This window comes from Galeopterus variegatus, unplaced genomic scaffold (assembly GCF_000696425.1).
Source record: "Galeopterus variegatus unplaced genomic scaffold, G_variegatus-3.0.2 Scaffold8911, whole genome shotgun sequence".
Lineage (NCBI taxonomy): Eukaryota > Metazoa > Chordata > Mammalia > Dermoptera > Cynocephalidae > Galeopterus > Galeopterus variegatus.
This window is the reverse complement of record NW_007735022.1, coordinates 66,586-84,119: the sequence shown is the minus strand read 5'-3', so window position 1 is coordinate 84,119 and position 17,534 is coordinate 66,586. Positions and strand designations below refer to the sequence as shown.

General features: G+C 40.6%; 1 protein-coding gene across 1 annotated transcript in view; it reads left to right on the top strand.

Moving 5' to 3' along the window:
* Positions 1–1,021: 1,021 nt before the first annotated feature.
* The window catches only part of LOC103608840 (lysophospholipid acyltransferase 1-like), a gene marked incomplete at its 5' end in the record, with an annotated part of 23,848 nt that continues 7,335 nt past the window's right edge, over positions 1,022–17,534 (top strand). Inside the window, 6 exons of the mRNA XM_008593231.1 lie at positions 1,022–1,080; positions 2,953–3,136; positions 5,176–5,368; positions 10,312–10,415; positions 13,102–13,166; positions 15,395–15,527. Coding sequence (XP_008591453.1) covers positions 1,022–1,080; positions 2,953–3,136; positions 5,176–5,368; positions 10,312–10,415; positions 13,102–13,166; positions 15,395–15,527 — 738 coding nt within the window. The remainder of the gene's footprint in view (positions 1,081–2,952; positions 3,137–5,175; positions 5,369–10,311; positions 10,416–13,101; positions 13,167–15,394; positions 15,528–17,534) is intronic.

Below are 17,534 nucleotides of genomic sequence, written 5' to 3'. Positions count from 1 at the left end.
GAAAAAATGAATGAGATAATGAGATTTCTAACACTTGCTTCATGTTTTGTTTTGTTTTTTTTAGATACAGACTTTTTGCCTAAATTTACTTTTTTAAGCATTCTCACTTTACCATATTTTCTGGAACATCCCCTACATGGACCGGACCAGCCCCCTAAATTTACTTTTTTAAGCATTCTCACTTTACCATATTTTCTGGAACATCCCCTACATGGAACAAAATGTTCATTTGCCTTTTTCTTTTTTCTTGTGTGTGGGAGAAACAAATAAATTCCAGAAACCCCCCACCTTCTCTTATTGAAAGCAGGTTTTGAATTGCTTTCACGGTTGGTGACCATAATCAGTCCTGGCTGAATGTCCAGTTTTCGAGTTGACATATTATAAGATAACACTTCAGTATCTTTGACTCTAAGTTAACGTATGCACTTTATAGGAAGCACACGTATGATTTGTTTGGGAGTTTTTCTGCTAGGGCTGAGTGTTAAAAGAAGAAAATTCTTCTGATAATTCTTTTATGCTTTCCCTGCATTCAGAGTTACATTTCCTCTGTTATTTGGAAGAGGAAAGTCCCGTATTTTCTTCTCCATTATATCTCACACCCATACGCTCAGCTTGTATCAGGTGTCTGCACCCAGTATGATCAGGAAGGTATTTAAACTGCAGTGGCTCACAAAAGGAAAGCTTATTTCTTTGATGTAGCAATGGATACATATACAAAGTGGTAAGAAACCACCACCTGGAAGAGATGGGGAGGGTTCTCTGGGGCCCATGTCCTAATATGTGAATTAAGTAGGAGCAACCTCTGACCTCTCCCTTCTTCAATGAACCTATTGAGACTTTCCTTCTCACACCTACTTATGGGTAGCCTTTGATCCAGGCCATTTTTTAAAAATGGAAAACAGGGACTCTAGGATTTGTGAAGCAGAAATAAATTACCTTTTTCAAATAAGTTTGATAAGACTCTTAGGATTAGTTATCTACTTCACGTCAAACATCTTATTTCTAAATTTTTTTCTTTTTCATAGGATTAGGTCGAAGACCTGAAGACCTCTCTGCTGAGCAGCATCGACTTGCTGTGAAGTAAGTTAATTGTGTATTTTTGAGCCCTTTGCATATCAGCATCTAGAGATCTTCCTCATTTTTTATATCTGCATATTATATGGATGTAATATCATTTATTTAATGAGTCTGCTGTTGATGGACACTTGAGTTGTCTACCAGTCTTTGGTTTTTACAAATGTTAAGTGATGAATAATCTTGAACATAAGTGTACTTATTTATTTATTTATGTATGTATTTTAAATTTTGCAATCCATACGTGTTTTTTTTTTTTTTTTTTTTATTATCATCATTTTTTTCCCCCTGGTGGCTGGCAGGTGTGTATGGGGATCTGAACTCTTGACCTTGACATTATTAGCACCTTGCTCTCCCGAGTAAGCCACCAGCCAGCCCCAACATAGGTTATTTTAAATGTGTTTGGGTATGGTTGTAGGATAGATTCCCAGAAGTGGGGTTGCTAGGTCAAAGAGTAAATGGCTGTAATTTTGTTAGTTCTGCAGAATTCTCCTTCGCTGGGGTTGTTATGTCTACTCCAGAAGTAGACATATGTGTCTGAGGCGTGTTCAAGAAACAGTTAACTATCAGTGCACATCAGCGTGATTAAATGCCAGCAAGAAAAATGATAGGATGTAGGTCAAGAAAGACGAATGTGGGCTGAGATGAATATAGGAGGAAGACTGAAGGTGGGCTCCGGCCAGCGTTGATGTTGAGTAGAAGGGGGGTGGGTGTTGGAAAGGAAAGGAGGCTAAGGTAGGAGGAGAAAAGCATCTGAGACTGAAAATGGCATGTCGTAGGAGCACACTGGGGAGTGTGGTGCAGCCGTGGGAGTGGGGGGCTCCTGCTGAAGGGTGTTAGGAGATTACTGGGAAAATTGAGGAGGGTCTCAAGTGGTAGAGGAGACTTCGTTCCTTTGTTAAAGGACTAAGAAGCAATGGAGAACCATTGTAATATTCTAATGAATCAAGTTCTTTGCTAACCATTATGGAGATATAAAGGAGATGTTATTTCAAAAAGTTCGTGGAAAAATAGAATGGAAAGGTAATACAAATCTTTCCATGAACTTTTTGAAGACCCTTTTGTGTAGGGTATAATTCCAGTGACTGGTTAGTAATGGCATTCCAGGAAGCCTATCCCTGCAATTCTATTGAGGAGGGTCTCAAGTGGTAGAGGAGACTTCGTTCCTTTGTTAAAGGTATAATTCCAGTGACTGGTTAGTAATGGCATTCCAGGAAGCCTATCCCTGCAATTCTATTCTGCTAGAAGAATAGGCTTCCTCATGTGCCGTTAAAGCACTACCCAGAACTGTGCTTGCTCTATAGATTTTTTTCCTGCCACTACCCTGGACTGTTGTCCAGGACCTCATGCCTGGATGCCAAAGCAGACAAAAGACTGTTACAGCGGTGGTTTTGTGTGGACTCTTCAAGTGGAAACTGGTTCCACCCATCGTTTGTTTTGTATTTATTTTGGCAATTGGGAGGGAGTTTTCCCATGTCAAAGCATCTCAGTCAGCTAACATTAGGTCAGGTTCCCACCCTGCCTTATGTTTATTACCTTCAGTCCTGCTGACAGTTAAGGATGCTGAGAAAAGAGTGCTTTCCAGTCTCAGAGTTGCTTTTGCCCTAACCCCACCCTGAGTGTTTACAGCTGTGCTCAGCCAATAGGGGGCGCCACGGAGCTCCGCACCTTCCCTGAGCCTCCCACCTCAGTAACTTTTCCTTTCAACAAGATTTCTCTCCTAGATGGATTTTATGGAAACAGAACAAGGAAAGGTCATGTCATGTATAATAACCTACAAAGATAACACCTGTGTTTATCATTTGCTTATTTGCAAATTTGGGAGAAAAATGAAAGACTGGAGCCTTTTCAACTTTTTTACTTTGTTTATTTTCACAGAATGAAACCCTCCTTTTTGGAATACTTAAGCTACCTTCTCAATTTCATGAGTGTCATAGCTGGCCCTTGTAACAATTTCAAAGACTACATAGCCTTCATCGAGGGGAGACATACACACATGAAGTTGCTGGAAGTGAATTGGAAGCAAAAAGGTTTCCACGGCTTGCCAGAACCTTCTCCCACTGTAAGTTTCTAGTGCCAAGTGTTTACCCAGAGGTCCAGAGAGTAGGGTTTTGCTGCCAGGGCTGACTTTCACTAATAATTGTTCTAATTAGAAAGCCAAACAGTTTACCAGAAAGCTTGGCCAATAGCTTTTTTGTCCCATTTGTTTAAAATACCAGTATTGGCATTTATTTGCATGAGTCCTTTGTGTTGGGGCAATGGGTGTTTATTTAACAGAGAAGCTCATTGGCCTGGGATATTAATGCCATCAATGTATTAATTAATCAGCCAGTGTATAGTGCATGCAATGTGCCCAGCACTGTGTAAGTTAACATATTCAAATGCTATGGTGTTTTGCTTTTATGAATTGGAATTCAAATACAGCCAAAAGATAATATGTCATAAAAGGTGGTGGGGGATGGGGACCAGAATTAATGTGTTTTTTATTACAGACTTCACTTATTGCAACGGAAACTGATTTTACACGGGCATATCTGAAATTTGGTTTTATTGACTTTGAGAGAGTGTAAGATGGCTTTTTGAAAGAATATTTTAATTTTGACCTGAATTTTATCAATCTCAAATGAGTTAACATTAGGATAACTTTTTGAACCTTACAAGTATGCTAAATGTATTCAGGTCAAATATCCTGTATGTAAGTGAAATCTGTAGTTAGTTGAAGGAATGATGAAAATTGGAAAAGGGAGGAAATGAGGATAATTTGAGTTAAATATTTAATAAATGCAAAAATTTAGATAAAAATATGAGTTGGGTATTTGAAAATTTAAGTGATTTACTAATCAAGTGTGAATTTTGAGATAGTTTTCACATATTTGAGTTCCCAGCACTTTATGGTCTGTCTGGTGAATCAGCTCCCTCTGCTTTATTGAAACAATCTGGGAGTGAAGTCACCATGGCTGTGTGGCATCAAAGTAACCACATGTGTTTCCAGGCAGTATCTGTCACTGTCGTGCTTTTGTCTTTCATGTGCTTTTATTTAGAAAGTAATTTTACCAGAGAGTCTTACCATCACTCTACAAGGAGACTCTTGCATTTTTGTGCACAGGGAAGGTGAAGTGTGAAGTTGTGTTTTGGCTAAAGACACACTGATGGGTGGGGACCCACGAGTGGGTGCCTCTTCAGTGTGTCGTCATTGAGGCCAAGTGTGGTGAGCACTTAACTGGGAGCCAGGCACTATTTACAGTACCTTGGAAACATCCATTGATTTAAGCCCCAAGCTGCCCTCAGAGGGAGGTGCTATCACTATGCCCATGTTATAAATACAATTAGTCCGTTTTTATGAAGTTGGAAGCTATAGTTCTGTTGAACATTGAATGACATTCCCTGGAATGTCAAGGAAACTGGGCAAAATCCCTTCATCTGGAGGAATTTTAGAAGTCAGCACATATTAACCCCAGAGCAGTCTACGCCTAAGCCTTCCTGGAAGGCTTTCTAAAGTTCCCCGTTACCTGCCCACGTACCGGCTCTGGTATTCAGCATCTTGCACAGAACCCTTTGTACCTGAGCCTCTGTCCTCCTCGCAGGTGACTCAAGCCCATTTCCTGGGCTCTGCTTCCGTTACCTGCCCACGTACCGGCTCTGGTATTCAGCATCTTGCACAGAAGCCTTTGTACCTGAGCCTCTGTCCTCCTCGCAGGTGACTCAAGCCCATTTCCTGGGCTCTGCTGGCTACAAAAGTGGAAGGCAAATAGTTATTTCTTTCTGATGGAAAATTGCCACCCTGTAATGTTATTCCTTTCTGTTATGTTTTGGATAATAAAACCACCTACCTTTTATTGTTAGACTCTACTGATAGAAGTTTCTTCCATTCTGGATACATTCAACCTTCAAGTGTCAAAGGTCTATTCTGCATCTAAATACAGCGCCCAATCCCCATCATCAGGTCTGTGTCATGAGGAAGAATGCCCGTAGCCACTCCTTCTAGGGAATAATGCCACAGCAGCTATTGGAGCCATGTCACTCTTAACATGCCCTTGCTGAAACTCTTGTCCTCATACCAGTCTTCTGAATGGTTACATTGATTTTTTCCTCCATTTTCAGGGAGCTGTGATACACAAGTTGTGCATTACCTTGGTGTCTCTTCTTTTGTTTTTGACATTCACGAAGACCTTCCCTGTCACTTGCCTTGCTGATGACTGGTTTGTCCATAAAGCAAACTTTCTGACTCGACTGTGCTACTTGTATGTTGTCATGCAAGCCTCAAAGCCCAAGTATTACTTTGCGTGGACATTAGGTAAGTTGGATGGAGTGGCTCTAAGTGAAAGAGGGAAAATAGCCCTCCTTGGATAGCTTAGCCAGAACAACATTTTGGGTCACCTAAGCAAACAAAGTCTCATACATAATGGGAAGCAGTTGAGCCAGAGTAATTTTTCACTTTTCAACATAGCAAAGGTAAGACGTCTTCTCTCCCTTATGGCTGTCACACTCTGTGGAAGCACAGACACACACAGCAGGCAGGCAGTACGCACTGAGGCCTGTCCCAGTGGAAATGAGGACTATGGACGGGCCATTGGGGAAGGCTTCAGAAGTCTCCTTTGATCTTACTCTTTGTTTTACAGTTGCTTTATTATGTTAAAATGATTATTTCTTTCATAGGTAGGCATTATACCTGCTATGGTTGGAGCTGAAACCCTGCTGGAACATGGGGCATATTTTTCTGTGTGAAATAATTAATATTTTTTTTTTGTCTTTTGTCTTTTTTCCGTGTCCAGCAACGGATTGCAACCCTCAGTGTTGCCCCCGTACCGGACCGGGGACCGGCAACGGGACCGCAACCCTCGGTGTTGCTCCCGCGCCTCGCTCAGCCAGTGAGCGGGAACCGGTCGAAATAATTAATATTTTTACTTTGCTCTAACCTGAATGTGTGTGTGTGTAGCAGTCACCTTGCTGGTGACTCAAACCCATTTCCTGGGCTCCGCTGGCTCCAGACGTGGAAGGCAAATTATTTTTTTTCTTTCTTTTTTTTTTTCCTTTTTGTCTTTTTTTGTGACCGTTAACGGGATCACAACCCTCAGTGTCGCGCCCATACCGCGACCGGCAATGGGATCGCAACCCTCAGTGTCGCGCCCGCACCGCGCTCCATGGAAGGCAAATTATTTTTTTTCTTTCTATTTTTTTTTTCCTTTTTGTCTTTTTTCGTGACCGTTAACGGGATCGCAACCCTCAGTGTCGCGCCCATACCGCGACCGGCAATGGGATCGCAACCCTCAGTGTCGCGCCCGCACCGCGCTCAACCAGTGAGTGGACCGGTCTCTATATGGGATCCAAACCCTCGGCGGGAGCGCCGCCAGTGCTCCCAAGCGCCGCACTCTACCGAGTGCGCCACCAGGCTGGTCCAAATTATTTTTTTTTCTGATGGGAATTTGCCACCCAGTAATGTTATTCATTTCTCTTATGCTTTGGGTAATAAAACTACATACCTTTTGTTGGTAGACTATGCTGCATAGAAGTTTTCTTCTATTCTGGATAGAATTAACTCTCGAGTGTCAGAGATCTATTCTACGTCTAAATACAGCACCTAATCCCATCATCAGAGTTGTATCGTGAAGAAGAATGCCGGGTGCCTCTCCCTTTCACTACCTTCTGCCTCCTTACCCGTATTTTCTCTCCCCTTCCCACTGCCAAATTCTGAATCCCAGGCTTCTAGGCCAAAATAGCTCCTGATTTAAGGAGGGAAGAAAGGCCATTCATTGGGAAATCTGGTGCTAGGTAGGCTGTGCTGGTGGGGACCTGGGTGGGGAACGGTTACAGGGAACAGGGGGCTCTCGCATCATTTTGCCCTTTTGGGAGTACCCCAGGCATTTGAAGTATAGCATGTGGAGTATTCACATGTGGAGTGCTTTCTCTGTGGACATAGCTCTCCCCCGATACCCCACCGCTTTTTAAAATCTTTTTTTTTTTTGGTAGCTTCAGTAGAAACATTTCATTAATTTGTATGGCTTCAATTTGTGGTTTGCTCCAGTGTAGATTGTATGAACTGGTCTGAAATTAACCTTTGTCTTATTTATGAGTAAAGAAGCAATAAATAGTATATCAGGGAATATTTAAACTGCTTAACCAAATAATTGTTTTATCCAGCTCTTTAAAACACCATTTACATATAGTTGATGTACTAATTATACATGATTATAAATTTAATCCTTAAAGCTGGCCTGTTGATGAATCTCAGCTGAGCTGCACTGTGTTAGCCTAGCTGTAGTTACTGTTTATATTGAAATAATCTATTTTCTTTAGACTTAGTATACAATTCTGGTTGTTTTTCCTCTACTAATTAGTACTAATTAGTGAGACAACTTAAGCCCAGGCTATGTTCTAAGGATCACAAACTCCAACATATGGCTGTGTAAATTAATTTATCAGTAATAATAGGTTAGAGCCATGCACAATACAAGCAGAGCTAGTTTTGGACTGGCAAATTTAGAACCTCTAACCGCTCTGAGACAAAAACAAATCTTGGATAAGTGACCGTGGAATGCACTAAGCGGAGCTGGGAATTCTGACATTGTCTAACCGTGGCGGTTCTGAGAGTCAGTACTTGGGGTCCTTCACCATTTGTCTTTCAGAGTGCTCGCCCACTCAGATTGTGGAATCAGACTTCTAGAATTCAGATTCTGGCATTATTTACCACCTGCGTGATCTTAATGTTTACCTAACATCTCTAATCTCGGTCCCCTTAATAGGCTAATCATCATCATCATCTTCATCATGGCAGGTAACATTTCTTGAGTGTTGACTTGGACCAGGCACTGAGCTATGACTCTACACATATTTAATTTTATTTAATCCTTTCAACAGCTCTTTAAAATGAGTACCATTGTTATTGACCATTTTATACTGGAGGGAATAGGTTTCTAGAAGTTAGCCAACTCTTTTAAGGGCATGCATGTAGTACATTGCTGAGCAGAGATAGGAACTCAGCAGATTTTCCTCCAGAGCCCACCCTTAACACTGTTGTGATGATTAAATGAGAAATATGTATGAAGAGTTTTATCAAGTCCTTGAAAAATAATAAGCACTGAAAAAAAAGTGCTGCAGTTTGAATGTGTCCCTTGAAGTACATGTGTTGGAAACTTAATCCCCAGTGCAACTGAGCCGAGAGGTGGGACCTTTGAGAGCTGATTAGGCCATGAGGGCTCTGCCTTCGTGAATGGATCGTTGCCATTATCATGGGATTGGACTCCTGATAAAAGCCAGTTGGGTCCTCTTTTGTTCGCTTGTGCTCTCTTGCCCCTCTGCTGTGGGATGACTCATTACCAAGGCCTTCATCAGATGCTCGCACCTTGACCTTGGACTTCCCAGCATCCGGAATTGTAATAAATAAATCCCTGTTCATAAATTACTCAGTTTCAGGTATTCTGTGATAACAGCACAAACGGACTAAGACAGATAGTTATTATTATTCTGTTCTTTTAGGTCTGACCAGGCATGCCAGATACAAGGCTGAAGAAGGAATTTAGAAATTGTGATGCTGGTCAGTCCAGCTCTGGTTTTAGTTGTTAGCATGGATCTCAAAGGCTCGTCTCCCAGTTTAGTTTACCTTCTGTCATTCATGAATTTGTTCCCACACACTGAAAACCATTAGTTTCTTACTGGGACAGTCTTGCTTTGTTTTTCTTTTTCTTCTCCACTGAGTTTCCATCCATCACCTTGGGAGAATGACATAGAATGATGTAGAAGGACTCAGCACTATTCATCCTTTCTTCTAAAAGAAACCAGATCATTTTACAGTAAAGCCAAGCATAAGACAAGCAACATTAAATTATCAACCATGCCAGAAATAAATGAGACAAACAGAGCAGGTTGTTTTTCTTTAGAATAGTTCTTCAGAAAGTCATCTTGAGTCGGACTTCAACTCATGAGAAAAGAAAGATTTCTCTAAGATCTCCAGATCTAAGATTTTATAGTGCTGATTTAATTAGTTTGATTAATTAATTATTTTTTAGAGAAAATATCCTAACAGAACTTGAAATAGGACAAGTGAAAAAGAGAAAGAGAAAATCAGCCTCTTGGTCATCATAGTAAAAGTACGTTAAATTGATCAGGTCTGGGGCCGGCCCGGTGGCGCACTGCTACAGTGCGCCGCTTGGGAGCACAGTGGCGCTCCCGAAGAGGGTTCGGATCCCACATACAGACTGGTTCCCGCTCACTGGCTGAGCGAGGTGCGGGTGCAGCACCGAGGGTTGCGATCCCGTTGCTGGTCCCGGTCTGGTACGGGCGCGACACTGAGGGTTGCGATCCGTTGCCGGACACGAAAAACGACAAAAAGGAAAAAAAAAATTCATCAGGTCTATATTTGATTACAAAAGCGCTTCATTAAGGAATTGATTAGAGGTGAACTATTCATGGCAGAGGGACGTTTTCTCGTAGTTCAGTGGAGTAAAATAAAGGTTCATCAGGTCTATATTTGATTACAAAAGCGCTTCATTAAGGAATTGACTAGAGGTGAACTATTCATGGCAGAGGGACGTTTTCTCGTAGTTCAGTGGAGTAAAATAAAGGAGCTTTTAGATTGACCGTATGGGTAGGATGGCTTCGGTAATTGTGTCTAGATGTGGCCTCTATTGCAACTGGCCCCAAATTCACATCTCTAGCTCTGTTCTTTCTTTGTTTTAGGTTCTAAACTTTTCTTGACTGCATCTTGGTAGCTGAAGCTGGTATCCTACTCGTGTTTAGCATGTCCAGAATGAGCTCCAATTTCTCTTTCAGAGCTGCTTCTCCCCCTGACTTAGTGCTGTCAGTTAATGCCCTGCCATTTTTAGCGACAGCTCTTGGACCTCTACTAGGTCCTCTGTTTCTTCCAGTCTCTTGCTTCTGACCTTAGATACATTTCTACCTCCTTCCCTTTCTCCCTGCATATCAAGTTGGTTACCAAATCCTGTTTACTTCTTCCTTTTAGTTCTCAGTTTTACATTATATGACATCTAGCACCTTTCCTCTTACTTAGCAGGTGCTCACTACATGGTAGGGAATGAATGAATAAAAGTCAAGGTCACCAAACAGCCAAATATATTTTTCTGATTCACAATGGTATCGGGTCCCTTAAATTTTTTTTGGTTCTTTTTCCAGAGAAACTACCATATATGTCTCAATCTTGAAGCTAGACAGATATTTACTATCTTTTAAAGCAGCAATGTGATTTTTGTTCCATATTCTAATGTATTGTTTTAAAAACCATAGCTGATGCAGTGCATAATGCAGCTGGCTTTGGGTTCAGTGGAGTGGATAAGAATGGAAATTTCTGTTGGGATCTACTTTCTAATCTAAACATCTGGAACATTGAGGTGAGTGTATTATGCATTTGAATCAAACTTCCTTGGTGAATCAGACAAATGGTTTGCTTTGAGTGTTGTATACCTGGATTCTTCATCAGAGCATCTGAAGAAAAGCTGCTTTTGGGGTAATGCCAAGTCGAGCAGCCTCCCGGACATTTCATATCTCAGAATTTTTTTTCCTTCTTGTTTTTTTAAGATACTTTCTTGACAGTTTTAACGGTTCAAGAAAGAATGATGCAAAAAAATTGGAAAAAGAGCCAGGGAGATCTTTTTGTTACTTACATTTGTGTTCTTTCAGCTAGAAAGTAAAAATGTCACTTTCTCGTGTTCACATGCTACTTACTTCAGTCAAGAACGCAGACTGGAAGCTCCTGTATTTAGATCTCAGTATTGCAAGTGTTCTCTGTGCTTCCTTTGGAAACATTTATACTCCCTTTGCTTTAAAGTTGTCATGGTGCACAACTTTTAGGCCACTGGAGTAGTGTGATTTTTCTCTTTTCCTTTGTTCTTGGGCCACAACTCTCGGTGTCTTCATCATGAGAGGTGGTCTCCATGGGGCCACATCATTCTTGGTTTTTATTTTGCATCATAGCACTCAAAGTGGATAGGAATGCCACGTCTCAGGTCCTTTCCTCCTTGCAAGTGGAAGGGCATGATTCCCAGCACACAGAAGTATTGGTTCTCTAGCCAGGTGACTCATGTTTGCTGTTGGTTTTGGTTTTCCACCCACCACAGGGCAGAGAGTGCCACTGGAGAGTTGAGGGGCAAAGAGGGTCATGCATGTAGATAGGAAGCCACAGATATGTGGAGACTGACCACCTGCCACCCTCATTTGGTGGAAACTAGTTCAAAGGGAGACTTGGGGAAAGCCTCCACCTTCTTTCCCCTGAGGCTTTTTGCATTTGGATGGGCTCCAAAGGGAAAGAGATTGGCATTTCACCTAACAATATATGGTGGAATTTATAGGGAGGATTATATTTTCACTTCTTTTTTGGCATTGAGGCATTGCTACTTCAAAAGGCAAGCAAGCAGAAAGAATTAGAATCACTTAGACCTATTATCTAACTGAATTACATCATACTTTTAAACTCATCGTGCTATTTGGTTACTCCAGTCAATCAGACTCAACAAATATTAATTGAGCGCCCACTCTCGACACGGTACTCATTTTTGTGTAGTTCCAGAGGAGCTGGGGGTCCCTGTCGTGGGAAGCCTTGGCTGATGGGGTAGGGACATGGCCAAGGTCCAGAACCATTTCTGAATGAACAAATAATGCTTTACCCATTGGTTGCCTTGTGTGAAGCAAGAAGCAGTTCCAGCCTTCAGGACAACCTTTCTCATTTTTGAATGGCAATATGGGCTTCTCTTTTCAGTATAGATGATGTCAGATAGGGTCTGAGCATGTTACGACTTTCTTGCTTTTCCCGTTTTTTCTCTCCCTCCAAACTCATGGACGGCTGCCGACCATCTTGGAGTGCTGTGGGTGAAAGTCCTTTAGAGTGGCTCTCCTGACCTTTGACCATCTGCTACTCCACCCCAGCTGTGCACCCAAGACAGAATCCTTTCCCTGTAGGCATGCGTTCAGGGGAAAGGGCTAAGTTGTTATGTGTTGATTATCAAAGAAAACCAGAAAGAGAAAATTTGTATTTTCATTGTATTTGATATCATCAGGAGCTAAAGAAAAACAAGGAACTTTAGTTTAGTTAAGGTACCTGAGGCTGTTCTTATAGTATTTTATTAACCATTAGAAGAAATGAATAAATGAAACTCCTTAGGGTTTTGAAATAAAAACACAATAAAAAAAAGTCTATCTTCCATCTATCAATCAGATGATTGAATCTTCCTTTCTCCTCCTCTCCCTTCCTCCATCTCTCCCTCCCTTCCAAATGTGGCCCATGTAAGATTTCTTATGGTTGAAAAAACTTCAGCCAAAAAAAAAAAAAAGCAGAAAACAGAAAGGCACTTCTACTTTCTACCTTCTTTAGGAATTCTGGTCCTTGTATGTTTGTTTCATGCTTTTACCACCAGCCTTTGATATGACTTTTTTGAATGAGAAAACCCCGTTGATGGCTTATTTGGGGGTATCTCTTCCTCAGTGGTTGCTTTCCCTGCATTATTGCTAGTTAGGTGATATTTCTTTGTTTTCTTTTCTGTATTACGATCCCTTCATGCATAAAATCTCTCACTGTTCCAGACACAATTGAAAGCATTTGAACCTGTGTAGCTATTTATAGAGTTAACTGCACAAGACTGACCTAGTTTGTATATGGCCACATATTAAAAAGATGACAATTAAATTTAAGCTGTCTCCAGAAAGGTACCAAGTTCACATGATTACACTTTTCCTGTGGTACATCCCTTTTTAGAATATTTAGTTTTAAAATTCAGATGACTTACATTTTTTAACCAGAATGGAAGGGAAACCCACAAAACGTTCCTTTAGTTTTCCTATAATTTGAAAATAAATTTTGAGAAAAATTGAGACTTTGCAAGCCAAGGTTTAGTTGCAAAATAAATCCCATAAACACAAGAAAATTTTTACTGTGTGTGATGGAACAGATGATTTACTCTTGACTGTGAGTAGTCACTATCGAAATAGCATATCTAATCTGCTGCCAGGGAAATTCTGGAGAGGACTTTCCATTACTTGGGGTATTTTAAAAGCTAATGATAGGTGTTATTTTCTTCTTTTCAGACTGCCACAAGTTTCAAAATGTACTTAGAAAACTGGAATATTCAGACAGCTACTTGGCTAAAGTGGTAAGAAAAACAAAAACGACCTCATTACTCATGGCACTGGACTATATTTAAATGGGATTCCTTAGGTGAACAGGAATAATCTGCCAACAGTAATGTCATCTGACACTTTTGTTTTGAATTAACATCTGTGCCCTGTAAATGAAAAAGTCAAAATACAATGATTTGAGAAGGTAGTAATGTAGCACATTTATTTTATGACTTAATGTTACCATTACTGTGTACCAGGCACTCATTTAAACCTCCCATCAATCCCATGAGATGTATGCCCATTTTACAGATGAAGAGAGTGAGACACAGAGAGGTTATGTATCTTTTCCAAAGTCACACAGCTAATGAGTGATAGCAGTGAGCCCAAATAGTCTGTGCTGCGAAATACAATGATTTGAGAAGGTAATAATGTAGCACATTTATTTTATGACTTAATGTTACCATTACTGTGTACCAGGCACTCATTTAAACCTCCCATCAATCCCATGAGATTTATGCCCATTTTACAGATGAAGAGAGTGAGACACAGAGAGGTTATTTATCTTTTCCAAAGTCACACAGCTAATGAGTGATAGCAGTGAGCCCAAATAGTCTGTGCTGCCTCTTACCTAGAGGAGAGTCTATTGCTCAGATGCCAAGGAGGGTCAATGTCAGCATCAAATCACTGATGATTGCTGTGTTCATCCCTGGCATTAAAAGTTTTATGATACCCCAGATGTTTATGTTTTTTAAATTTGTATTTTTGTTGATATTTCTCTGTCCTTTTGTTTTTCTACATGTTCCAAAATTAGAGGCGTTGCTTATTATGGAACTAATAATGTTATCCTTGAAGTAGCAAACTCTACCTAATGAATATGCCTATCATAAAAGTGAAGGGAGAGTATTAAAATGTTAAGCTTTTAAGCAGATTATACTGTTTTTGGTGAGTAGCATCTTTCATAGGTCAAAACATTGGGATAAAAGAACAGACGATGTGTAGCAACTCCTCCGAAGTAAGCTCTGGATTATTTTCTACAAATTGATTCGAGCATGCAAAATTTTGAAATTTTAGCCTTAACATTGTAGCTATTAATTAATAGTGCAAAGGATTTAAACATAAACCTCTATTTCTTTACACTGAGTAATACCAATGTGCTAAGAGTTATACAGTCTTCGTTACGAGTCTGCATTCTAAGATGACTGAACATACCTGTGTACACATAAAGAATGAAAAGAATCTTAAAAAATCATTTTATAAAATGAAGTATTTCATTCATACAAAAAGATACAAAGAGTAAGAAACAAATACTTATGTACCTACTCCTCATTTAAAAAACAGACATTACAAATGGGGTCTCAGTCCCCTATTTATCTTCCCAAATGCATTTTCTTTCTTCTTGGGAAGAGGGGGCCATAATCCTTAGTTTGGGTTTTAATCAGTTATTGACAACCCATGCTGGATTGTTGTTAAGTGTTTGGATTATTATTTTATTTTTGATTTGGGTCCTTTCATTGAGTAAACCGTGAAGTGACTTCCTTAGAGAGCCATTAGAGATTTATAGACTGAGTTTGGGGATAAATATGCTATCACTTCATTTTAATAAACAACCAAAACCCAAAGATCTTCAGGGTACTGGCTGACATTTTTCTAGATTTTCACAGTATCACTCTTTAAGGCAGATTCATGGATTGAAATCCGAAGGACACTGAGACCCAAGAGGTCATGTAATTGGCACATTGATTTTGTGCTGAGTCATTGTCAAGAGAGATGAAAAGGGCTGTAATGTTGGTTAAGTTAGATGGCATAGGGGCCTGGTTGGAAAGGTAAATTAACTTTTACTAAGTGAGGATATCCATTTCTAAAGATCTTTATCCTCATTCCAGAATTTTTAATGCTGATTGCACTTACTTGAGTACCTGTAGTAGGTCAGGCTGTTGGTAAGCTTCTATAAGGCAGGAACTCAGACCTTCATTAGATATAGTGTGATGGAGGCCAGATCATTTAGTCTACGGAGGTTAACCATTTATAGCATCTCCTAAAAAGGCTGAGCTGTGAATTGCCTGTCTGGTAGAGCTCAAGGAAACCAGAGCAGCTCAGGATGCTTGGATTGCATTGCAAGTCCTTAAGGAGGGCTAGGCAGGCAACCCGACAGTCATGTATCAAATGATTTCAGCTTGGTCTGATCCAGAAAGAAGCAAACGCAGCTAGAAGTTTCTAGTGTGTTTTACCTGTGGCTTACTGTTCCTCCCTCTCTTCACAGCGTGTGCTATGAGCGGGTTCCACAGTACCCCACGGTGCTAACCTTCATCCTGTCTGCTTTGTGGCACGGTGTCTACCCTGGGTACTATTTTACCTTCTTAACTGGAGTCCTTGTCAGATTCGCAGCTAGAGCGGTAAGCTTCCTTTGGGTACAGGGTCTTCTCCTTAGTAATCTGATGCCTGTTTGTTTGTCATCTTTTAGGTCCTAGCAGGAATTGGGGGTGGGGTATGGTGGGAGCGATATTTTTAACACCATTCAAGTCTTTCCATCAGAGGAATACTTCAATGTATAAGAACTTGTGATCATTGCAAAAATGGCTAACCATTTTATTTTTGTAATATTTACAGACAGTGTTTGTAAAACAAAAGGAATTTTAGGAGCAATGTTTAGTACCTTAAGAGATGAAAACACTTTTAATCATTAAAGTCTGTGAACATATACAATCTACTCATTACAGATGACAATGATTATTAATTGATGTAGGCTCCCTAAGACTTTAATTTGCTTGTGTTCTGCTTACTTTCTCATTTAATTATCTTGCACCTAGAAGTCATTCACAGAGCCTCTGAGCAGCCAATGAAATAGCAGCCCTAGTGCCAATTAACTAAATTTGTATAAAATTCTTTTTTTTTTTTTCCTTTTTGTCTTTTTTCATGACCGGCAACGGGTTCGCAACCCTCAGTGTCGTGCCCATACCGGACCGGGACCGGCCACGGGATCGCAACCCTCGGTGTTGCTCCCGCCCCTCGCTCAGCCAGTGAGCGGCCGGTCTGTACGTGGGATCTGAACCCTCGGCGGGAGCGCCAGCATGCTCCCAAGCTGCGCACTCTCCAGTGCGCCACTGGGCCGGCCCTTTTTTTTGTCCTTTTTGAGACCGGCCACACCGCGCTCAGCCAGTGAGCGCACCAGCCATCCCTATATAGGATCCGAACCCGCGGCAGGAACGCCACTGTGCTCCCAGCGCCGCAGTCTCCCGAGTGCGCCACGGGCTCGGCCCTAAAAAGAATTTGGAAAAAAACCACCCAAATAATCTGATTAAAATATGGGCAAATGAGTTGAACAGACATTTCTCAGAAGACATACAAATGGCCAACAGTTATATGATAAAATGCTCAACATCACTAATCACCAGGGAAATGCAAATTAAAACCACAATGAGATATCATCTCACTCTTGTTAGAATAATTATTATCAAAAAGAAAGAAAATAACAAATGCTGGCAAGAATGCAGAGAAAAGGGAACTCATACACTGCTGGTGGGAATATAAATTAGTGCAGCCATTATGGACAACAGTATAGAGGTTCTCAAAAAACTAAAAATAGAACTACTTTTGTCCATTTTTTAATTGCATTGTATGTTTTTTGTTGTTGAGTTGTAGTTCTTTATATATACTGGATATTAATTCCTTATCAGACATTTGATTTGTAAATATTTTTTCTCACTCTGTGTATTGTCTTTTCACTCTGTTGATTGTATTCCTTGATGCACAAAAACATGTAATTTTGGGTGGTCAAATTTATCTAATTTCTTTTTTTGTTGCCTATGCTTTTGGTGTCAGATCCAAAGAAATCACTGCCAAATCCAGTGGCATGAAGCTTTCCCCCTATGTTTTCTCTTAAGAGTTTTATACATTCATGTGCTGCATAATATTTCAGCCAATGATGGACTTCATATATGACAGTAGTCCTATAAGATTATAATGGAGCTGAAAAATTCCTATTGCCTAGTGATGTCATAGCCATGATAAAACTGTAGCACCACGCATGTAGGAGCAACAGGCTATACCATATAACTTAGCTTAGGTGTGTAGTAGGATACACCATCTAGATTTGTGTAAGTACACTCTATGATGTTTCCATGGTGACAAAATCACCTAATGATGCATTTCTCAGAACGAATTGCATGACTATAGTTTTAGCTCCTAAGTTTTAGGTCTTTGATCTTTTTTGAGTTAAATTTTGTACATTATGTAAAGTTCCAACTTCATTCTTTTCATGTGAGTATCCAGTTTCCCAACATGGTTTATTCAAAAGACTGTCTTTTGGGGGGCCGGCCTGGTGGTGCACTGCTATAGTGCGCCGTTTGGGAGCGTGGCGGCGCTCCCGCCAAGGGTTCGGATCCCACATACAGACTGGCCGC